This window comes from Rattus norvegicus, chromosome 20 (assembly GCF_036323735.1).
Source record: "Rattus norvegicus strain BN/NHsdMcwi chromosome 20, GRCr8, whole genome shotgun sequence".
Classification (NCBI taxonomy): domain Eukaryota; kingdom Metazoa; phylum Chordata; class Mammalia; order Rodentia; family Muridae; genus Rattus; species Rattus norvegicus.
Genome location: NC_086038.1, coordinates 55,217,106 through 55,242,478, shown reverse-complemented (window position 1 = coordinate 55,242,478; position 25,373 = coordinate 55,217,106). Strand labels below are relative to the sequence as shown.

At 36.4% G+C, this 25,373-nt stretch overlaps 1 protein-coding gene across 11 annotated transcripts in view; it reads right to left on the bottom strand.

The window, feature by feature from the left end:
• Positions 1 to 25,373, bottom strand: part of Ascc3 (activating signal cointegrator 1 complex subunit 3) — a 282,945-nt gene that overhangs the window by 129,896 nt on the left and 127,676 nt on the right. For all 11 annotated transcript variants that reach the window (XR_010060704.1, XM_063279181.1, XM_063279180.1 and 8 more), the window contains 8 exons: positions 19,995 to 20,186; positions 19,469 to 19,693; positions 12,481 to 12,600; positions 9,467 to 9,631; positions 7,493 to 7,579; positions 6,334 to 6,510; positions 2,131 to 2,356; positions 419 to 573 (listed from right to left, as the gene is read on the bottom strand). Coding sequence is in view for 10 of the 11 variants with exons in the window: in XM_063279181.1 (XP_063135251.1) it covers positions 419 to 573; positions 2,131 to 2,356; positions 6,334 to 6,510; positions 7,493 to 7,579; positions 9,467 to 9,631; positions 12,481 to 12,600; positions 19,469 to 19,693; positions 19,995 to 20,186 (1,347 nt within the window). In the remaining variant the exon portion in view is untranslated. The remainder of the gene's footprint in view (positions 1 to 418; positions 574 to 2,130; positions 2,357 to 6,333; positions 6,511 to 7,492; positions 7,580 to 9,466; positions 9,632 to 12,480; positions 12,601 to 19,468; positions 19,694 to 19,994; positions 20,187 to 25,373) is intronic.

Sequence of the window (25,373 nt, the reverse complement as noted above, 5' to 3'; positions counted from 1 at the left end):
TGTTTACGAGGAGAACGTGGAAGAACACAAAGTGTGGCCCAGTTTAGGGAGTACTAACATGTAACTGACTAACTAACTACTAGTAACTATCTACTGACACGTGAGGAACACGTGTTGAAACTGCAAATTCTGTAGATGCCGAAAGATCTCATTTGTTGACATGTCAATATACCACATTTTATACTAGTATAATGCTGCTAATTAAGACATGTATTTCTTAACACACACACACACACACACACACACACACACACACACACACACACAGAGAGACAGACAGACAGACAGACAGACAGACAGACAGACAGACAGGGATTTCCCACATGCATTTGGGACAGCTACAAGCAGGTTTGGTGAGCATGCAGTAGAAACACTTGAGTGTCTCTACTAAAATGGATTTAGGTCTTTGCATCTCTACCTGATCATTCCAAGAGAAATCAGGGTAGATGTTCAGTGAGACTCGGAGGACAGTCCGTGTGATGGGCTGAATGGAAGCTTCCATTGTAACAGAAGGAATCTGATGAACACACTGTTTGACCTTCAGTCCAATATTCACATGATGCAAAATGTGACCTGAAAGGAAAGTATCACATAGAAAAAAGTGTGACCCGAATAATCTGACTTGTAAATGAGATTTAAGAGAAGGCGATTTTACTGCTTGTTTTATGATTTGCTATGTAAAATAGCTGACATTCTTGACCTGGCATGTTTGAATATTTTGTAATAGTTAACTTGAATTAGCAATTCATAGCATAGGAAGCCAGTATGAAGGTTTCTTTAGGTATTAATAAGGTTCTGAAAACTTCAGAGCCTTGATACTGTCTGAACAACTGTAAAGAAACTCACTTCTTTCTAACTCACTTTATAACACAGTATGGAATTAGGAGCATTTTGGGAAAATAGTCATTCATTTATTTAAGGTCTATTTCAGAACTTTATACAATAATGGAAATGTTTCAGTAAAATCAAACACAAGTCACTCATCCATATCCAATTCCTGAAAATATAAAGGTACGATATAAATTAGAATCTTTCAGTATAATTTAACTACTCATACTTATTTTCATAATCATTGTAAAATACAGATATGTATGGAAGCAGGACATTACAAAATAAATAACTGACTATACATAAATGCGGCTAATTTTAGCAAGCGTAACTAGAGTATATTTTCTATTATCAAGATTATCTTAGCTCTTAAAGTTTTTGAAGGTCACACATTGTTGGCTCAAATACTTCATTCAACCTTAAATAATTCTGAAATTAAAGTTGATAATCCTATTTAAAAAATACACATTTACTATATATGCTCAAGTTCCCATTTTAACGATAACATTTCATTTAATCCATGTTTTCCTGTTATAATTCTATCAAAATCTTCTTGTAAGTGTAAAAAAGCTCTTAGTCTCTCATAATAACCCTGGGATGCCGACAGCAGCAGTCCTTGTAGTGTGCAGTCTGCACAGCTCCCTGCAGGGACAGTATCCACACTACTCAGGAATGAAGTACTTCCTGCTTATAGTGCATACATTGCAATAAAAAGTTAAAGCTCACAGAAATATGTGTGTCAAGAATTTTTCAATATTATGTGGAAAATGAACACATATTCTATGGACAGAATTATATCAACTGGGCTTAAAAATGTGGACTGTGTAATTAAGATTGCTAAACTCTGGTGAACTTCAAAGCTTATCGTTAACAAATTCTTATTTGTTTTAACTTTGCTAATGCAGAGGATTTCTAGTGGTCCACTATTTGGCTACTCAGCTACCATCATAATATTAAAATTTAAAAATAAAAAAACATAAAACTACTGATATATGACAAAATTTATTTAAATTAATTTAATATTGAATTAATTGTGAATGGCCATCTTCAAATGATTCTCATCATTTATGAGTAAGAGTCTATGTATAAAATAATTAAACATTGAATAATATATATACTCCATTATAATTGCTAATTTAGTCAAGTTACTTAACAGACTCTGAAAAGATGGTTTTATTTAGCTTAGGCAAAAGTGATTTCATAAATATTGTCAACAATATCTTAATTTGGAATTACGGCATACTTATATACTAACCAATATATTTTCTATGTATCTATAAAGATTTTTTGCTACCTTCTTACCTATTTCATCTTTTCTCATGTCTTTGAGTTTATCCACTGTAAGGTTTTTTTCTTCTAATCTTGTTAGGATGTGTGGTGGTAACACAGAAAATTGTCTCAAAGGGCTAGCCCAACCCCAGAGTCTCTTGTCAATGACTTTACTAAGATTCAAAAGCCTGTAGGTCATGGTAGGCCAACGTTTCCTCAGTGCAATTTCAAAGAGAGCACGGACAATTCTAGCTGCATTCTGAAGAACAAAAGAGGAAGACAGATTGATAACACACTTTTAAATGTCAATAAATTTATCATCCCAACTAGAGTCAGAAGGAGAAATCAAGCCACATACTTGAATTATGAACAACTGTCCTTATATAATCTTAATTATTCTCACTTAGAATGGGAATAGTCACATTACTCCTGTGTGCATGTCACTTACTAAACCCTCAGAGGGTAGCCGATTTCTACATTAGGAAGCTCTGCTCCACACCCTCTAAGCAAGAAAGAAAGAGGAAGAGACAAAAGGCAAACAAGGCAGATGAGGGGCTGTTCGAGTGGCAGAAATATGAGAGACAGGCTGACATGTCCCTAAGACGAATTCAGGAAGATTTTTATTTCAGCCAGGGGAGACACTCATGAGGAAAGGGTGACAAGGAAATACTGGTGAGTGGATCATGCGATGTGCAATCCCAGTGGCTCCCCATGATACAAACACTATAACTAGCTTTACAAATACAGCACTCATTTAGTTTGCATACAAAGTGTCATTGATAGTAATATTCTGAACTTACTGCTTGACAGACCGAAGTTTGGAATAATGAGCAATATTATATACCTATTTGGTGTCAGCATCTATTTGCTGCCAGGAATAAAACAAAACAAAACAAAAAAAACTCTATTCAACCTTAAAAGCTCAGTGGTCTGTGGTAACCAAACTGATTGACATATATAACTTTTTAAAAACTACCATGAAATCTTGACCCCATTTGCTTTGTTGCCTTCCTTTATCATTAACTTTAGAGATGATTAAATGTTTATTTTTAAATGGTAATTTTTACTAAATTTGTTCTTTGATAAGTCCAAACATGTATACTGTGGTTACTCTTACCATCCCTGTCTCCTATTCTATCAACACTCTCTTCCTGAACGACCCTTTCCCACAGTCACGTCATGTGTTTAGTGACCCACTGAACTTAAGCAGGACCATGAAAATGCCTGTGCGCTTGGAACTGTCCAATGGAGCCTAGTGGGCTCCAATGTGGGTTCACTGAAGACAACGACTGCCCTTTCCCCATTCCAATAGTAGCTAAGAGCCCATCAGGAAAGTGTAGGGTTAAATAGGGCTTTCCCTAATTACTACTTAATAGATGACAGGCTCAGACTGATTCAAGCTCAAAGGAGGCACTGCAGTTACTATGAGATCAAGATTTTAATGGCTTTGTCATGCCAGACAGTGTCCCATAGCCTTTTCTCTTATCTTCAGGCTCTTACATTCCTTCTGCCTCCTCTTCCACAACCTGCTCTCAGCTTCCTATGCAGCATTATGAATGTCTTGTTTAGGGGTGAGCACCCAATCATCATGTATTCTCTACACCAGAAGTCTCTGCATCCCCCATTGCTCACTGCAAAGAGGAGCCTCTCTGGTTAAGGCTAAGACTAGGAGCCTCTCTGGTTAAGGCTAAAACTAGAATCCAAGTCATAATTGGTGTCATCAAATGAAATGGCAGCCAGCCAGGCATGGTGGCCCATGCCTTTAATTCTAGCAGCTGGGAGGAAGAGGCAGGGAGATCCCTGAGCTGGAGGTCAACTGAGTCTACAGTGTGAGTTCCAGAACATCCAGAGCTATCTTGAGAAACCCTCTCTTTAAAAATTAAAAGTGGTTGTGAAGATATGGGTGAAAGGAACCTTATTCACTATTGGTTGGAGTGCAAGCTGGTGTGGCCATTAAGGAAATCATTATGGAGTTTCTCAAAAAGCAAATTCCCATACGACTCACTACACTGACATATGCCAAGAAATCTGCATCCGACTATAGAGGCTTTACATTCATATTCACTGCTCCTCTGTTCAAGTGCCAGAAAACAGAACTGGTTTACTTATCAATCAACTGGTGAATGAATAATGAAAACGTTACAGAAGGACAATAAAATTTTATAAGGCTACAAAGAAATATGAAGTCACAAATTTGTATGTAAATGGGTAAAATTGGCAGACTGTTTTTACAGTAGAAAACCTAGGGGCTTTGACTTACCTATCGGCTTTTATATGTGAGAAGGAAGAGTGTTCAATCTAGACAACATCATACTAAGAACTGAATCAGATTAAATATTCCCAATGCCAATGCATCTTTACTCTTCAGAGAAAATGGGCATTTGTTTCTAAGAAACTATGTTTTCAGTATTGAATTCTTAAACAATATTTAGATAGTTGTGAATTGTGCTGATATTCATTAGAAATTGCAGAAATATGTCTTACTATGTTCCCGAGTGCAATGAAATAAAATTTTCATGATTATAACTACCAAAACAAATTTTACTACTTCATTCTCATTTGTTCTTGTAAAAAGAAAAATATACACTTGGCACAAACATTTGATCTGAAATAACATAATAAAGGTGATGATAATTATGCAAAGCAAGCGATCCGTGCAGCTTCAAATAACAGACACAGGGTCATTATTTTTAAACATGTAACATTTATTTGAATGCATAACCGGCCAAGTACTTGATTGTGTATGTGTACATGTCATAGGGCACCTGAGAGCATGTGTGTGCATGCTTGTGTGTGCGTGTGTGTGTGTACATGTCATAGGGCACCTGAGAGCATGTGTGTGTGTGTGTGTGCATGCTTGTGTGTGCGTGTGTGTGTACATGTCATAGGGCAGCTGAGAGCGTGTGTGTGTGTGTGTGTTTGTGTGTGTGCATGTGCGCATGTGTGCACCTGCGCGTGTGCTTACACACTGTAGGGCAACTGAGAGCAGGTGGGTTCCAGAGACTGAACACAGATCCACAGCCTGAGTGCCAGACATACCTTACCGTCACAGAAACCTGAATCTTATAGAAACATGGGGGTTTGGAGAACTTGAAAACGTTTGCATTTTTTTCCTTTTATATAATCTGTGACATTATTATCTGGATTTTTAGCTAGAATGATTAAATTAATATATACATTCAAACTGTTTACCAATATACCTGAGTTCATGTGTTTACATATCTTCCATTTTCAGCTATTTCAAAGCCCTCCTGAATACTCATGACCATTAATATTCATGTAACATATAAATGTTCTTTTTCTATGTAAATTTGAAAAAAAATTATGCACACAAAAGGCAAGAGTGGTGGTACCCCACCCCCCCCAGTGCAGGGAAAGAGAGGCAGAGGCAAGAGGATCTGTGTGAATTATTTTTTTATGGCCACAGACTGTTTCACATAACTAATTTTCAGGTAAGGTAGGGCTGTACAGTGAGATATTCATATTCTCTCTCTCTCTGTCTTATTCTGTGTGTGTGTGTCTGAAGTGTAATGTGACAAAAAGTCATACATTCTAAATAAGATTTTGTTTCAATTTTTATCACTTTAGGAAGGCGTTACTCAAAATATATTACAAATAAACACTTAGGAAGAAAAAAAAATACATGCTTTGCTTTATGGGCTCTGTCTATTAGAAAGGCGAATAGCAAATACAAGAACTATGGTGCTTTACCTCATTTTCTACCATAATTTAAGAGGTTAAAAGTAGGGCTGGAGAGATGGCTCAGTGGTTAAGAGCACCCAACTACTCTTCCAGAGGTCCTGAGTTCAATTCCCAGCAACCACATGGTGGCTCACAACCATCTGTAAAGAGATCCGATGCCCTCTTCTGGTGTGTCTGAAGACAGCTACAGTGTACTTATATATAATAAATGAATAAATCTTAAAAAAAAAAAAAGTAAATGAGCTGTAGTTTAGGGAATAGTTGCCTTTCAAAGCTCACCTTTTAAGTATCAGTGGCAGAGAAGATCACTAGGGTTTTTTGTTTTGTTTTTTTTAAAATCAGACAGGGCTTCACTATATAGTTCTAGCTGGCCTTGAACTCAGAGGTCCCCCTAAGCTGTGTGCTACAATACCTGTTAAGATTATGTGTTTTCAAAGAGAGACCTAGCAAAACAATCGTAGAATGAGATATATTTATTAAAGCATATTCAACAGTAAGCTTCAAAGCAGAATGGGAAGGGACTATGATTCTTACCTGGGCAACATATGCGGAATCTGATATGAGGGAGAAACTGTCCATCTCTCCTCGGCTGATGTAGGTCTGAAGTAGGATGTTTATTTTCCCATAACTATTTTCCACACCTCCTGGAGCTGAGAGTTCACAGAAATTGTTTAACAAGGCATCTAATTCTTCTATTTCTTCTTCTCTGACCTAGAAGAATTAATGTTTTTATAGTAATACTTTAGTTAAATTAATGAACAGTTTCTTGTTCAAATTAAACTTCACTTTATGTTTGTACAAGCTTCCACTTTGTGATGCTTTCTTTTTGTAGTGGTGAAAATATTACTTTGCACAAGGTAGTTGTAAAATACAATATGAATCATCTGTCTTGAAGCTGACACAATTACACCTTACTATTCATAATATTAAAGTTGCAATTGACATATAAAAATTTGCTATGCCATAAAAATTAAATCATCTGACCTTATCATCCTTCATTTGATGAGATTTCATTTTTTATTTGATGAGAGTTAAACCTCTGCCCAACTGGATTAGGGCAAACTTGATTATCTTCAAATACATTCACTATAGTCACATATTTTTATAAGGCATAACACATTCACAACTTAAAGTTGTGAAGTACGATGTTCAAGGTATTGAAGTTTTTACTGTTAATGAGATTAAATTAAAATATGGATAGTGCAGAAATATTCAAATTTAAATCTAACCACGCACGTATTTTGTATTTTCTTCAATGAACTTTGCATTTTAATAGTTCAAAAGCTACCGACTGATACTATTTAATAGTTTCTCTCTCCTACTTCCCCCTACACCTCTCTGAGACATAACCTCTTTGTGTAACTTGCTGGCCTATAACTTGCTATAGAGACACGATGGCTTCAAACTCAGAGATCCTCAGCCTCTGTCTCCTAAATGCTAGGGCTAAAGGCATGGACTACTGTCACTGTTTCATTTGATATTTTTAATACTATAAAATCTACATTATTGATTTATGGCAAAAGCAACAAATGTTGTGAGATATAATTTTAGGACAGTGGACATTTTTGATGTATTGATACTCCAAATGTAATATGATGCTTAATTCTTATGTTGAGAAATAGCAATTAATTACAAGCTGATAAATTAATTTATGTACTTAATAATATTTAATTCTAACCTCAAGATATCTTACCTTAATTTGATCAAATTCTTCAGCTTTGGAGACAATAGCAAAGATATCACCTTCTGTTTTGTGTGCATCAAAGAGTTCATTGAATGTCTGTCAGAATAAATATTTGATTAAAATTAGAAGTTCAATGAAGCATTCTTAAGTTGCCGATCCTATTCTAAATTGCACAAACTTAGAGAAATGGAGCCCTAAACCATACAGATATTTGTTGTACAGTACTCCAAATTCTCATTTTATAGACATGATCAGAGTTAGAAGATCTATAAGAGCAAAAAGATAAAGGCAGTTATCAAGCAAAATCTACATTACATGTCTAAAATGTGTTCATCAAAACATTTGTCTGTGTATATAGAAATCTATATCATTCACAAATACTAAATTAATCATATATCATATACACTGCAGAGAAATTAGTAGGAAACAGTAATCTGATGATTCCCATATTTTTATCGGTGAAATTAGACGAGGAAAAGCAGGTAGAGGGCATACAGGATGAAGGTGAAAGATGCCAGCTCTGGGAGAACTGCTAACGCACTGGCTTATTAACGAGGAGACATCCAAGAAAAACTGTGCAACAGAGAAAACGAGCAGCTGATCAATGCGTGATGCACAAAGCGAACGGCTGGCAACTTGCTTGAAGAATTCCCAGATCACAGTTGTAAGATAACAAATGTCAAATGATTTAAAGAAATCTAACTGTTATGCAAATATAAAGTTTATTTTGGAAAATACAGGGACCAACTAGTACTTTCTAAGACCTGTTTTATGTATAAAAAAAATGTAATGGTACAAAAACTACATTTCATATAAACTGGTGCTTCTACATTTGAAGAAATCTAACTGGAATGATTTCTTTTTATATTAAAAATATTTATGGAAGTCCCAAACAAAAAAAATCAATATAAAATTCACGACATGACCATAAATAAAACAAATTTAAGTTTTCTCATGAATGATCACTGTAACTTTCCAACACACGCAGATATAAAGGCAGTAAGTAAGTCAAACATGTTGGCACATGCCTAGTACCCGGCACCTGGGATGCAGAGTTGGGAGTCATTTATTTGTATTTAGAAACTGGCCACAAAAATGAGACCCCACACCCAGAACCATTCACTAAAAAAAAAGAGAGAGAAATACTGAAAAAGGTAGTAAGTTTCCATTGTATGTTTAAAATATTAACCTTCAAAATTCCTCAAGCTGCAACAGTCGGTTTGTCCTGGTGAGCTATTTTAACTCTACCCACTGTTTCTTAGTAAGATGAAAAATTTTCTTTTACTTTTTATTTAAAAAAAACCATTCAGATATTTATCTTAGTTAGGTTTCTATTGTTGTGATGAAACACTATGATGAGAAAAAAAGCAAGTTGAGGAAGAAAGGGTTTATTCAGCTTTCACTCCCACATTACTGTTCCTCATCAAAGGAAATCAAGAAAGGAACTCAAACATGGCAGGATCCTAGAGGTAGGAGCTGATCCAGATCATAGAGGGTTGTTCTGAACGGCTTGCTCAGCCTGTTTCCTTATAGAATCCAGGGACACTGGCAAAGGGATGGCACCACCCATAATGAGCCAGGCCACTGATGACTAATTGAGAAAAGGCCTTACGGCTGGATCTCAGGGAAGCTTTTCCTCAACTGAGGCTCCTTCCTCTCTGATGACTCTAGCTAATGTCAAGATGACACCAATCCAGGCAGAATACTACCATTTCCCATTTAATATAATCTGGCATTCATCCTTAGGACTTAAGAGTATGCTCTATATCCTGTAGAAGTTCACGGACTGGTTGGCAAAGAACCCAGATTATTTAATGTTCTATGTTGTTAGTTCTGAGGGTATTATTGAATTAGTATAAATAAATATATTTTGCTTTATTAACTGCTTTTCTTATTTTGCATTATCAGCATATACTGAAGACTAGAAACTATTTAAATCTAGAAATGAAGATATTGCTCTATTTGTTCCATTCAGGACATTACCTCAATGGTGTTGTATTTAATATAGTAGTGGCTGGCAGTTCTACCCAAATCAGTGGAAGAAAAATAGCCAGTTCGTTCTTCAAAGCGAATCATCCTAGCTTTATCCAGCTTTTGTCCAACTTCAATGAGGAGCTGTTCTCGGTGCTTTCTTAACGTTGGGTCCATCTACACGGAAGAAAGAGAACAAATACATGCAAAAGTATCAAAGTCTTTAGAAAGTCAGTGCACGTGCCTGCTCACAGAAATTAACATGCTTTTATGACAGTTTAGATTGAAATTAAGTTCATTTTAAGAATGGCACAAGTTAAAGGTATAGTATATGCTGATTTTATTAACACACAATTTGGCAGTGGTTAAAAATGTCTATCTCTCTAAAGATGTACCACTTCTCTGTGACAAACCCTTTTGCTCATTTTGTAGAATAGCAGTAGAGCATGCTGGTGTTATCTGTGATCACTCGTGGTTCTAAAACACGGGGAAATTACCGTTTTTATAAATAGTGGTAACTCAGTTCACACTGACCAGACTTTCCACAGTCCGGCTCTTCTCAGCTTCTGGAATCACGATGGAAGTCTGGGTTTCTATGTTCACATGTGAGAATCTTATGTGGCAGTTGTCTTTCTATGTCTGTATCATTTAATCTGTCCCACGGTCTCATTCCAGGGATGTAGTCACAGTAGACAGGATTTCCTTTCCTGACCAATACTACTCAGTGTATGTACAGAACACATTTTCCTTGTCCATCTCAGCTGGTGGACGTATGATGAGCTGTGGTCACTTCCTGGCGATTGCAAAATTGCTGCCATGAACACAGGACTGCAGATGTCCTTTCGATATACTGATTTAATTTTTATATGTGTATGTATGTATATTTTAATGTTTGAGAAAAAGTTAGAAAAGATTACTAAGCTTAAAAACCACATGTTATCGATTTACACATTTTCTTTAAATATTCTAGAATCTAAGATAGTTATATCTGCAGAATTCCCGATAACAAATACTTAAAGGTAGATATAATTTTTTTTGCTAAAACAAATAGGGTCTTAAAATTATTGAGCCATATTACTATTTCAAGAGGATTATTATTAGCATTTCATGGGGAAATGGTGGTGAGAGTGCTCTTGCCCAATAAAGATCCACAAAACTAAATTCACATTATCCTTTCAAAAATAATTCAATTATTCAAAAATAATTCCAATAAATGTCCATGCATTTTCCTGTCTGATGGGAAAACTATTTTGGTTATCATAAAAATGGAAACAAAGAAGAAAATTGGATATTCTTTATAGTGTTGAATCTATTACAATGCAATGTTGCTTTGAACTTTTGAGATATTTCACAAATTGCTCCAGGATGGCCTCCCCCTTATAACTCTTATTTTGGCCTCTCAGAAGCTCGGTTTAACAGGCATGTGTGGCCATGACTTGCGCCAGTCATTTTAGGAGTAGAAATTATGATATTCAACCCAATCTCTGAAGTTACTCCTATTGTTATCCTTGTATGTTTATGTGTACCTGCAGATTCATATGTGTGGCACATGCCAAGTCTCGAAGATCCTGCTTAGTTATAGGCAAGAAGGTAATGTTTCTAATGGAGTAGAAAAATATAAAAACTATCTTTAAAATCATGAGCTAATATTGCTGTCATTTATTTTAAAGTAGGTCTTCTAAAGATGTATCCATTTGCCTACAAAATTCATGACGTCTTTGTTTTAATAGCTGAAGTATTCCATTGTATAAATGCACCATGGTCTTGACTCCCATGTTAAGAATCGCTGTTCTGTAGCCTTTCCAAACAGCACCGCTGACTGAGGGAGAAGTGTTCAGATACATAGCGAGCCGTCTGTGGGGAACACTTCTCATTCAAAACATCGCATATGCACCAAGATAGGCTCTACCCCTTTGGAAAGCTTTCATAATGGCCTCAATCGTCGTCACAATCCTTTTACTTGTAATGTGACCATCCAGTGTTTTATGATTACATGTATCCTAATGAAAACCTGTATCTAGCAACCAATCACTTTGGCTGTAAAATAATGCTCTGACTTAAGACCAGCATGGAAGGAAGGAAGGGAGTGGGATACTTTCCAGGGAAAAATCCAAATACGAAAACTCAGATTTCAGACAGCATCCTTGGCGCTAGTTGTTGCTTCTGTATGAATTTTATGAAATCTACTACTCAGGAAAAGGGGAAAATGAAAGAAAAGCCCAAGAACTGGCTTTGGTAGCAGGATCAGATGTGTGTTGTTGGTGAAAGGAGAAACATTTGGAGTTAAACATTTTTTGATAATTTTGCCTTGACATACGTGAATATCCATACAATGATAGTGAAATAATGTTTTTATTAGACCACAACAGGGTTTCTTCTGTAATTAGGAAGCACTTACAGCACAAAAACGGAGTTCTAAAGAAAAAACAAGATCCTATGGAATCTGTAAGCCATATGGACCACACAACCGTAAAGCTCAGAGGAAAGGCTGTCCCCACATGCATCCAATTCTCAGTCTGCCTATGCACTGATACATGAAAGTGATCCTGGCCGCCAAAGAGTTATGATGATAACTCATCACTGCCACCACTTAAAATTTTCAGAATAGAGGGTAAAGCAATTTGATAAGGGGAACAGATTATATAGAACATAAGCCTATTATTAAAACATCATCATAAATTTCTTCCTGTCCAGTTTACTCCCAAACTAGTATTTCAGTTTAAAACAAACATAGCAAAATACTGCAAATGGAAATCTATCTGCAAATGGCTTCATCAGCACATAAATACGGATTTAACAGTATTAGTGGTAAAAGAGATTTAAAGTAATGTAATTATCAGGGACAATTTCATTTTCCTCAGTGTTCTCTAAAAAACATTACAGCTTTGAAATTTTCTTCCAGTTCCCTAACTCCTCTTCAAGTGAGGTGAGAGGAACCCACATTTACTTTCTTTTGCATTATGAAAGGATCACACGACTTAAAAGCAAGCCTGAGCTTCGGTTCTCCTTCCCAGTGAGCTGGATACCTGGTATGCTTTGTGACTGATGCCGTAGGCGAGTGGGTTTGCTCTCATCCGCACGTAGAGGTACGTGTAACTCATCCACTTCACCGCCTCTTCCACATTGGTGACTGTTCCTAGTGCAATCTGGACGTTAAAAATACAGCAGAAATTAAAGCAACGCAGGAAAGACCAACACATATTATAGCAAACACTACTTGACCAGAAATTAAGTCTTTGAACATAGGTATGTATTGTATTTTTAAAAAAAGGCAAGCACAATTGGTAGACATGATATTTTCATTACCAAACATCACTGTTGCCTTATATAACTGAATTAGAAATGAATCTAAAATCTGAAATTCTTCAATGTTATGGGTTTTGATTTTTTCCCCATGAGTGATCTTTATATAGTATTAACGGATTTTTGTGTTGTTATTTTTTTCCTAACTCACTTAATATTCAATTTGTTTTAGTTTCACATAATTTCCTGAAAAGATTAATATAAGTATACTAGAACAATAACAAAGTCCTACTGTGTACATGTACTTCCCTGCTTCTGTGCAGTAAGTACCCAGAACACAGAAGGAAAGCTAGCTGTCTCTACAGATAGTCTTAGCACTGGGACAGACACACAAACAGAACACGACAGAAAACTGTAACCATTTCTACAAAGAAAGAGAGCCGGTTTATACATATTAACACTTATACTTAAGACATGTCCTGCCAAATATGGCGACAACCACTGCCCCTATGTGGATGTGAGGCTGCAGTGTGTCCTATGTTTGAAGCTAGCCTGGGCGAAGGAGTGACAAGATTTTATTTCCAAAGCACTAACAATAAGGAAAAACCAGTCCAACAAAACAAGAAGTGCTTTCATTATTCAAAAAGAAATTATATGTGTGAACTATAATTAAAAAAAGAATGTTTAGATTATGTCCAGAAAGTGCATGGAATGTACAACAAGGCATTTAATGTATTTTTGATATGTACTAGCTTAAAAAACATCAATTAATGATTTAAAAATACAACTAACATGAGCTCTGTGTAAAGAAAATAATTCTTAGACAGTGACATTAACAGAATTTTAATGAGACACTTGTGTGAGATGTATTTGATTTTCTAGCAGACCAACTGGAAACAACAGTGCTTTCTGGGAGAGTATCCTAAGTGTGAGACTTGACACCTGCAATTCTTCTACAAATCCTTAGTTCAATTCAATAAGAAGAGATATGTCTTGTATAAATTACTCCATCTTAGGAAGAAAAAAAACAAGGAATGTGATAACTAAGGTACGAATATTGAAGAAACTGAAATTTTAATTAGCTTTATTCTATATAATTTTTAGAAGCAATATAAGGAAAGTCATTTTAGCATTTATACTAGAAAAACTTCATATATGTTTTACTTCGTATAATTTTAATTTTATATACCTAATTCTGTTAGATATATATGTAGATTATCTGGCAATGTAGGTAGAGAGTATGCTTAGTGCATACAAGGCCATAGATCGAATCCTTAACACTGTCCTACCCACGCGTGCAAGCAAAACAAGCACACTAACCCTAAATTTGAGTCAGTAAGGAGCTACACAATTACTAAAGATTTATGGTTTCTATTCTGGATGTGTAAAACAAAAAACCAAACACCAAATATGTTTGGCAGGGCAGTGATGGTGTACACCTTAATTCTAGCACTTGGTAGGCACAGTCAGGTGGATCTCTGTAAGTTCAAGGCCAGTCTGGTCTACAGAACAAGTTCTAGGACAGCCAAGGCTACACAGAATAACCCTGTCTGGAAGAAAAAAAAAGAATGAAAGAAAGAAAAAGAAAGTTGTTTTATTGAAATCTATTTGCATGTCTGAATTTCTGCAACTACTATTTCTATAATTTATGTGTTTCTATATATAATCTATGATATCTAATAACTACTTTAACCATTAAATATCATATAGCCCAATACTGAATTGTGTTCAGGAAAGTTAAGAATTAAACATATTCACTGGGCACAATTGTATATGCCTATAATTACAGTCCTCAGGAGGCTACACCAGGAGGATAGCGGGAAGTGGGGTCAACCTGAACTACACAGTGACTATACAGCAAGACCACTCCTCAAAAAACAAAAGCTTACACACATCTTATTACACTTCAGATGTTAATAGTGAACATGGGGGTATGAGAAAAATCAGTTTACGCATGGTATGTTAGCAATTAACCTTCTTCCCCTTACGATTCGATCATCCATGTGGTAAAAACATATGATTACTTCATTACTGTGCAGAACCTCATTCTCATTCCCAGTATTCTCATTCTCCAAGTATTAGCATCCAGCTGCAGCGCTGACTTAAACTTGTTTTATTCTGCAAACCTTACTTTTCACACTGCTACCGCGCCCACCGTCCTTTTCCTCCACTAACCCTTATGGTCTCCAAAAAGACTTTTAAACAGTTCAGTTGTTGACACTGAGCCTTATACACTATTGTCTTGAAATAGTCCTTTGAAAAGTTAATAAAATTAGTAAAAATATAAATAGAAACTAGTTTGATAATGAGTAAAAATCAGACATTGACTCTCTCTAACGTCAGAGATTTTGATATAGGCAGTATTCCAGGTGTTCCCCAACCCACTCCCTTCCTATTCTATGCCCAATAAAATACTCTTCCTATTCAGGTAACTAACTAACTAACTAACTAACTAACAACTAACTAACTGTGTGGTGTATGGGTGTGTGTAACTAACTAACTAACAACTAACTAACTAACTGTGTGTGGTGTGTGTGCGTAATGTCTTATGAAGTATGAACTATTTTTCTTACGATCATATATCATTTTAACATAAAAGAAATCAAGATTTGTAAAATGCAAAATAAGCTTCATCAGTAAACTAACATGAGTGACCTGCTGTTGCTGCCTCTGAAAAGAAGGAGGGCGCAGGTATCACTCATCTGCTCAAGTAATGAAAATCGTAATCATTTGCAGAAGGAAAGACACCGTACAGGAAAATACATGCTCATTTCATAGTTCATGATATTACCAGGCTAGTCCTTTATCGCCACCTCGTGGCTGAAATGAAAAGTGTCCTGTAAATATGAGCTGCCACCTGGTGACAGCTTTTTCATGGTGTATCTTTGAAATGTATTCATTCATCTTACCAGTCAGCAGCAAGCCTGCACACTCTGAACAAAGATCCTTGCACAAAAGCAGGGGCTTTGGCCATGTGCCAGTCCCCTGCACGAAGCTGAAACCCATAACCACTGGGATAACTACTCCAAGCTCAACTCCTTACCTCACAATGTATTCACATTCAACAATGGTTTTCAAATATTAGATGTGTGAATGGTGAAAACGTTACACTATAAAGTCCACTAAAGAAAATATAACTTACCCCATTTGGAAACAGATATATGACTTATACTTCACACCTAATTGATAGATCAAAGTTTAATATGTAAGGATATTTTGATTATTTGCATCATATGTATACCTTGAAAACTGGTTAAAACATATAAAACCTAAATAAGCAAGTTTATAATCATGTATGTGTACACACACACACACACACACACACACACACACACACACACACACGCCTTATAATACATAAAAAATGTATCCCACAACTCATTTATTTTAAGGCTGGAAGTAAGCATATGAGGCTGAGTGTCAAGGGACTACGGTAAATCAATTGTGGTATGTGCTGCATATCAAAGTAGAATGGGAATGTAATAGATTTTTCACAAGCCAACAAGAGTACTATTTTATAAATAAAAAAATAAAAACAAACAAAAAGGAATATAAAAGACTGGCCTCCGTGGCAATAAGGTCACAGAAATGCCTTTCTAGGGCAAAGGACTTCTGCAGGAGAATAATCAGGAGGATGGGAAAACATGGTTATCCATAAGCTGGGTATATGTATAATTAGTATCTACATAGCATGTATAGAACTCTTCTGAAGAATAAATACTACACTATAGGAAAAGTATCCTAGCTTTAAAGAAAGGCTGAGATTGAAAGGGAGGTTTACAGAAGAGAGTAGAAGGCTAGTGCTATCTTCTGAAAACTTGTAAAGAAGCCTCAAACGCTAGCTTTTCTCTCAGTGCAAACTCGCTTGGCCTTATAATAAAGAGAATCTACTTGTGCCCTTTCAGTTATGGAGTTATGAGATATCAAAGAACAAGGATATATATAAAGCATTTATGTTCAAATTATACTTAATGTATTTGCCTAATTAATTAAAACTATATTTATGTCACAGCCATTAGAGGCAACATTCTTCCTCTAGTTTAATTTGATCTTTGCATTAATCATTGCTAATGCTGAGGTTTAACAAAGATGTGGTAAACACAAATCCATAATGTTAATAATATAGCGGATTCATGCTATAAAATGATTCATGTTTGATTTACAGTTTTACCAGAATTAATTTCATATTCAACTTGTATTATCATCAGGAAATTTGAAAAGAAATTTCAGTAGACTAAGGTAAAAAAAATTTAGCAGTTATTACACCTCACTACAAAGGCTAAAAATTACAAATTATGGATGTCTTTTATGTATCAAAATGGAATTATGTTCATAGTGAGATGACATTTCTGAAAATGGTGTATCTATTAAGAAGTTAGTGATGAAAATATGAACTATTATTGACTGATTCTCAGAGTATGGCTAGTTTCACTGAAGCTATTCTATTGTTCTAAACGATAAGAACAGTGTTTGATTCAGTTTGTATTTCCTGAATACTTACAAAAGCACTTGGGTTTACTACTTAAAAAGTGGTCAAAGATATTAGTTCTAAGTTGACTAAAATTCAGACTCCACGAACTTTAAAATAAAGTTACATAGAAATCTGTCTTCATTGGGATGGCTGCTGCTGTGATAAAATTCCATAACCAAAGAAACTAGGGGAGGAGGGGATTTATTTTCTCTTAAGCTTATGATCCATCATCCACAGAAGTCAGGGAAAGAATCTGGGGCAGGAGTTGGCACAGAGGCCATGGAGGAGAGCCATGTACTGGCTTGCTCTTGATGGCTTAATGGCTTTCTTACAGCACTCAAGACAACAACTCAGAGATGGTGCCACCCACAGTGAACTGGGCCTCCTTACTGTCCATAAGTCCTTCTGGTGAGGTCATTTCCTCAGCTGAGCTTCCCTGTTTCAAACTAAGTCTCTAGCTGTGTCAAGGGGACATAAACATCGGCTAGCACAAACTCGTTTGCACCGTAAAAGTCAGAGAAACTATTGCTGATATTTAAAAAAAAATATTTAGTCTACATCATGGGAAAAAGTAAAGAACCAATACAAGGAAATATATTCAGTTTAACTTACTACATTTTATCTAAGATGGGACAAATATAAGCTCTATACAATAAACTAGATTTAATGGGCCTGTGTGTTTGAAGACTGTTTTCAAAAGTCAACTTCAAGTGATCCTGAGATGCTAGAGATATCCCAGGACATCCCTGGGCACTAGGACTGAAAAATAAGTAAATGCTCACAAGACACGTAAGTTATTTATACCCAGCTATTAAGATTATTCAATCACAGTCAACAAGGACTGAAACTGAGTATTATAGATCATCTTTGGAGTCAAGAAATTAGTCAAAACAGAGTCTTTCATTACTGTCCCTGTTTCATGTAGAAAATACTTTTATTACTGTGTATCTGCATGTATCGGGTGTGCCATGACACAGATGTGGAGGTCAGAGATAATGTGCAGTAGTTACTTACTTCCCTCTTCCACATGGGTCCTGAGGAACAAAGGGACAAACTCAAGTCCTTAGGATTTGGCACGAACGTCTTTCCCACTGGCTATCTGCCTGTCTACCTGCCCTCATGCCTCCTTCTCTAACCTCCAACCATACCCAACTTAGAGCTTTCACAAAGCTTTGCTCATCTTCTTTTATTTTTGCAGTACCCTGGCCCCCAGTGTATTCTCTCCCTCTGAACCCTCCAGCACCACATGCAGCTCTTTGGATGCCACTTCACTATGCTTCCAGGAGTTCTGATCCTCCTTGGCTACTATTCTTAACAAAGAACTGTATCCATTTGCTTTTCACACTGCAGAGAGGAGACATGGATAACACAGGCAGGGTGTCCGTTAACAAGTACATGTATAGGACTAGCATGCACTGTGATGATGAGTAGGTCATTTAATTCATGCTCACATAGAAGCTACTGAAATAACTGAGACAACTTCAGCCTAAGAAAGGAAACTGGCATAGGAAAGTACAGAATACCATGGCAATAATTAAGAATGCCGTGAAAACTGAAAAGTTAATCTGACATATATATTCTAAATTGTTAAAATTGTCTATACTCTTTGCCAGTTAAGAAGTTAAGATGTTAGATATTCAAGCTGCCGAGATCAGTTAGGTTTGAACACAGAAACTGCATAAACACATACACGAAACAAACTGTGATACTCAAGTTCAAATTTCAGTTTTATATAATTTGTATAAAATTTTTATAATGAAGCTATCAAATGATCTAATAAAGTAACTTTATAAATCTAATAAAACTTTATTAGAGAAGCAAAATACAAATACGCACTGCAACTATTGCTATGTATTTCCCTAACCTCTGTAAGTTAGCTTAGATTTCTGATACAGAACAAATCTCATGGTTAGCAACAACTTCCTGTGTGTCTTGTGAATATTTTACACTGCTGTGAATTACACGACATTCTGCCATTTACCCTATAATTTTCTCTATGTTTAAAGATGAAATTTCAAGTGTATTTGTGTGTGTGTATCTGTCTATGTGCACAAGCAAACAGATGCCAGAAAAGCCACCAGCAGGTGCCAGGTTCCTTGGGGCTGGCCTTTGAGGGCAGTCAGGAGCTTCCTGGTGTGGTTCGGAACCAAACCCAGGTCTTTTGTGAGGGCAGTGAGCACCATTATTAACTGAGACCTCTCAACAGTCGCTATTTTGTCTCTTGCCAAACACGATAGCCCTAATACTACAAATAAACAACCAATTCAACCTTTCTCGACATTTTACTTCCAAGTTCTTACCTCTGCATTTAGGTTATCTGCAAGACTTTCCAGAAACTGACTCTCAATCGGGTTTTGTTGAGTGAGCAAACTGAGGTAATGGCTGAGTTTATCATGTGTGGTTATAATGATTCCTTCCCCAAATTTGTCAAATTGCGGTCGTCCGGCTCGGCCAAATATCTGCATGACATCTAAAATTCCAAGGTCAACAAAGGAGCCTCTTTTGGCAGCATAGATTTGTGTTCCCTAGATGAGGAAAAGTTAATAAAATTTACATAAGCACACACACATAATCCTGAAGAGCTGGAACCTGAAATTGGGCAAATAAGGGAAGATTTCAAAAGTGTACTTTAAATAATCCCTTCATCAGGTAGGAGAGAGTTAAATTCTGCAATATAAACTAGACTTTACTGGAGGAAGTAATTCTGGCTAAAACAGCATTCAGTCAATGAAACAGACAAATCACCACATTTTTGTAAATAAATCAATCCCGGGGCTTGCTTTAACAGACACACAAATCCATGTGCAAAGGGAGGTAGGCTCCTACCTTAATAATGACGGCATGTGCAGGGAGATTGACACCCCAGGCTAGGGTGGCTGTGCAAACCAGGACTTTGATGTGCCCATTTGAGAACAAATTTTCAACCAAATTTCTGTCTTGCCGAAGCATCCCGGCATGATGAATGCTAAAGCCATCTGAGAATAACTCTCGCACTTGCTTATTTCTTGACTTTTGTACCTAGACGTTAAAAAATGTAACAAGGCAGTTAATTAGCATTTAACAGCAATTGCTATATCTCATACATGCTGAGTGAGTTTATCAAAGAAAGCAAAATGATTTTAATGTTTCTTAAGGTATAACTTGGCAACAGTGCTTTATACAAATATCATCTTGTTGTGTCTTAAAATTTTGCAGAAGGCCAACAGTGTTCACCTACAGCTGTGTTCATGCTGCTTTTTGGTGGGAAGATACTGACCACATTGCCCCTACAACCATACATCTACTTTGAATGCATTAATTTCCTTGTTTGTAACCTTTCTTTGGACTGGTTTGAACTTGTAGACTCTGCACACGTCTTACAACAAAAGACTGTATAAACTAACTGATGAAACTCACTAAAATAGTATTTTTATAAAATTGAAGATGTTAGTGTAATACCTTTAAAAGGTTCAATAGTAAAACCTTTTGGGGGATTTTAAGTAAAGTATTTATTTATTATTGTTTTTGGAAAAAAATCTCATTATCAATAAGAGCTTATTTTTGACTAATTTTTTCCAAATATGAATATGGTGGGGAATGAGAGCTCAGGAAGCTGGGGTTCTAATCCAGGCCTTGCCAAAATGACTGCATCATGGGTCTTTTACATTTTTTTTTCTTTTTTAGATTTCTAAGCAATCAACTAAAGAAAAGATCTCTACTTTAATTGTTTATAGGTTGGGTATAATAAATTGGTAAACTGCACCACCTAGTGGTCAACAAAATAAATGACAATCTATACACTTTGAAAGTCCCAATGACAATATACACTTAACAAAATGCAAAATCAGTCTTAATTATATTTGTGTAGTACAGTTAGCCTGTAGAAAATATAGCAAACTTTATGAGTAACTAAAGATTTATGGTTTGAATTTGCAATGTCTACCACAGGCCATGTTCAGAGTCCTTGGACCACATCTGTGACACTATTAGAAGGTAATAGAGTCTTTTAGGAGGTGGAATTTCTGCCTGGTGGAAGCTGATCAGTGTGGTTAGACCTTGTAAGAGCATTAGTGTGGTTCCCTAGTTCAGGACACTGCCATGTGAGGAATTTCTGCTACAAACTCCTGTTTTCCTTAACTGTGATTTCTCCCCTATTATGATGGCCTGCAACTGGAATCACATTGCCTTTTTCTTTTTAGAGCTGAGATGTTACTTTCAAATTGCTTGAAGCGTCTCTTATGAATATCAAAGACCATGGAAGTATTTGCTAACCGATAACAGAATTCCATCAGAAGCCAAAATAGGAGGGAGGCCACCTGCCCAGTTCCACTCCTCTGACATTCAAAAGCAGGCACTCAGAGCTAACCCAGCTGCACAATTGTGTTGCAGGATGGCTGCCTGCTTCTGCTGAGGCTTGTGTGTCTGTGGATTGTCTGCACTGGAAGAACCAGATACACTTGTTATCAATGTAGAATCCAGTGACAAATCTGAGTTAGGACACTGATCATACAGGTACACACACACACACACACACACACACACACACACACACACACACACATTTCGCTTTTCTTATTCTGGAACAGATTTCCAAGAATTTAAAAAAACAAGGTAGAAAGAGTGCATGCCACTGCAATTTCACAACATCGAACTCACAGCTCTTCTTAAATTATACCATTCCTCTGCATAAAGTGGATTGCTCATTCTCACTTTAAGTTCCTCTGGCTTCTGTTTTTCCAACAATATTTTAACTGACATACTTTCAGTACTGGGGCTCACAAGATATTCCCTTACAAGTACAATTTGAGCATATTCTACTTCACGGCTCATGGTCCCATGTATCCTGCAGCCTTCCCTGCAGAGACTTATGTGTTACCCTATATGGTTTCCCTTCTACTCTCATGCCCTATATGCACTGATGATTTTCTGTATGTATATACAAACCTAAGTTAAGTGAATGAGAAAAACAAAACAAAACATGGTATCTGTCTGAAGTGACTTGAGTCACCAAATGTGAGGATCTCCAGGTACAACCATTTTCCTGTATTATATAACTTCATGCTTTATGGATGGAAAGTATTCCATTGTGTATATAAACCAATCTTTCTCATTCCATTCATCTGTTGAAAGACTCCTAGGGTAATTCTGGTGTTATTGTTCCTTTTTAGATTTTACTTGCAAAACAAGGTGTTAACTCTAGTCTGACACTCTTAGTATAGACCATACTCATCCTGAGCTCATGCATATCTGCCTACCTCTGTCTTTAAAGAGGATTAAAGATAGGTGCCACCATGCGAGGCCTCTTTATTCTTTATTTTAATTTTTTAAATCTGAATTTTCCATTTGTGGTCTATTCCATTTCATAATACACATGAACTAGTGGTTAATATTCTTAACTCCTGAGCCATCTCTCTGCAGATGAGGAGCCAGACGGAGCTCAGGGACCTCGCTTCGGGAGCTGGTGGAAGGACTGGAGGGGTGGAGGGGGACTGCAACCTCATAGGAAGAACATCAGCTGGCTGGACCACCCTGTGATCCCAGGGATTAGACCACCAACCAAGGAGTGTACAGGGAGGGAGCCATGGCTTCAGATATATATCTAGCAGAGGATGGCCTTGCCTGATATCAATGGGGTAAGAGGCCCTTGGTCCTGTGGAGTTTTGATGCCCCAGCGTAGGGGAATGCTGGAGGGGAGGGTCAGGAGAGGGTAAGGTACGGGAGCGCCCATAGAGGCAAAGGGGAGGGAGGAGAGGGCAGAAGTGGGATGGGGTGTGTATGGAGGGGTAACTGCGAAGTGGGATATCATCTGAGGTGTAAACAAATGTAATGATTAATTTTAAAAAAGGAAAAATTATTGTAATAAATTAATGGAATACAATAGAGAATCAGAAAAAAGGAAGGGAATTTAGACTACAATCAGAAAAGGAGAACAAATAAAAGTAAAGCAATTACTAAGTATTTAGAATCTAAGTACTGCAGGCCAATGAGAAAGACAAAAACACAAACTACTTAAAATATAAAAAAAAAACCTATGACAAAGGCATGTGTGCAAAGCTCTCTGTCTTTGCACTGTAGCCGATATGAGAGAAGGCATAGAAACTGAGTCAAATAAAAATGAGCATTTCTATATTAAATCTTAAACCAACAGGGACAAACCCAAGGATTATATAGGAAAAAACCTTGGAATTATTGGAGTTATTTTCAGAGAGATGAAATAGTGAGACAAACTTTTAAATCATTTGAGACATCACGGAGGAAACAGGCATCCTCTTTCTATAACATACACACTGAAGTTAAAGATTTTCCACATGGAAAATAATCATGAATAAAAAGTAAAAACATCTGATTTTATATGCAATTTAATATGCCAAGGACATGGACCATTTAAAGAAAATAAATATAAATGGCTAAGTTAGAAAATGCTCAGTTTCTTATACACATAACAAAACACCAAACAACAACAACAACAACAACAACGAGAAGTAACAGAGACTAAGACGTGGCTCAGTTGATTGAATGCTTCCCTAGCAGGAGGAAGCACCTTTTCTATCTTCCAACTAGGTGTGGTGGCACCTTCTGAAATCCCAGCACACTCTAAGTAGAGACAGGGGTATAAAAAAATTCAAGGTCATTTTTGATTATTCAGGAAGTTAGAGATCAGCCTGACGCAAGTGAGTCCTTGTCCCAAAACTGTAGAATGAAGGGCTGGCAAGAGGACTCAACTCAGCAGTTACAGGCTCTTATCAACCAGCCTGACTGCTTGACTTTCATTCCTGGATCCACATAGTGGAAGGAGAGAATAGACTGTAGCAAATTATCCTCAGGTATCCATGCTAATATACATTTTTCTCTACTAATTTATTATTGACCTTAGAGCATGACAGTGTCTAGTGATAGCAAGGTGCCGTTAAAGTTAGAGCTTTTTGAGGAACACACTCATTAGTGGTAATGTGGGATGACTCGACAAACTTCTAAATGAATTCCTTTTTTCCCCACCTTCCTAAATGAATTCTGAGCTGAAGGAAAATGCACTTCTTCTTTGGGTCCTACAGCATCTTGACTTCTCTAGATATTTATATCATTCATGTTCTCTTCTCTTTCACACATGCATAATTAGCCAACTGTAAATTCTACTCAGCCTCTCCTGAAGTTACCACAAAATATATCACTTCTGCCTTGAAAAATAAACGAGACTATGTTTTCCTTCAAATGTCTCATATTTTCCTTTATCTGTAGTCTCTTCTTCTTGGAATGTCTTAGTCTTACTATAATCTTGAAATTCAAGACTACTAGCATAATCTACTTCTCTTCTTTGTGTGCAATGAACTGCTTGCCACTTTCTTTAAATGCAATTTACGATATTTTGTTTGATAGCTTTGTATTTACTCATTTATTTCTAAATTCTGTGTGAAATTACCAAAGTCACAAGGGCAGAAGCCCTACCCTTGCCAGTCTCTCTTAGAGTGATACTTAGTGATATGTTCACAAGTGATCAACAGGATTAGTTGCTGTTAATTAATTCTAATACACTCAAATAGTTATTAATCTTCTAGTACTTATTTCTTTTATATGTTTGGATGTTTTGATTGCATATATGTATGTGTGCCATGTGCACTTCTGGTGCCCTAATGGGTCAGAGGAGAGTATCAATCCCCTGGAACTGGAGTTACGGGTGGTTGTGAATCACCATGTAGGTGCTGGGAACCACTCTTAACCACTGATCATCTCCTTAGCTCCTAAAGTCATTACAAAGTAACTGTGAAGACTTGTCCAGACTTCCCTTTGGGATCCCTCCAAAGCTGTATATTTTGCTTTTACTCTGCAGTGTTCCCAGATTTAAGATATTAGATATAAAGGTTATATATAAAAAGAGACTTTAAACTACTACCTTATTTTAGAACACTGAATGAACCAGTGCTTCTGACAATCACGAGCATGTCCAAACCTCGAATTATCTTCAAAATGTTTAAGTTTAAAAAAAAGTTTAAGTTTTCGTTTTTGTTTTTAATTTGTTTAATATGCTTGTGTCTGGACACATGTTTAGCTTTTTGTTTCTTTTTTTACAACTTACTAGTGATAAAAATAATTAGTTTTATCTAGCTAGCTTTTTTCTACTCCAACTTGTTTGCCTGTTTTATTTCTGCTTTTTCTGATATGCTTGCTAGAAATATCATGTTTAGTTTGTTATGGAATTATTAAGCATATACATGATACGGATATAATACT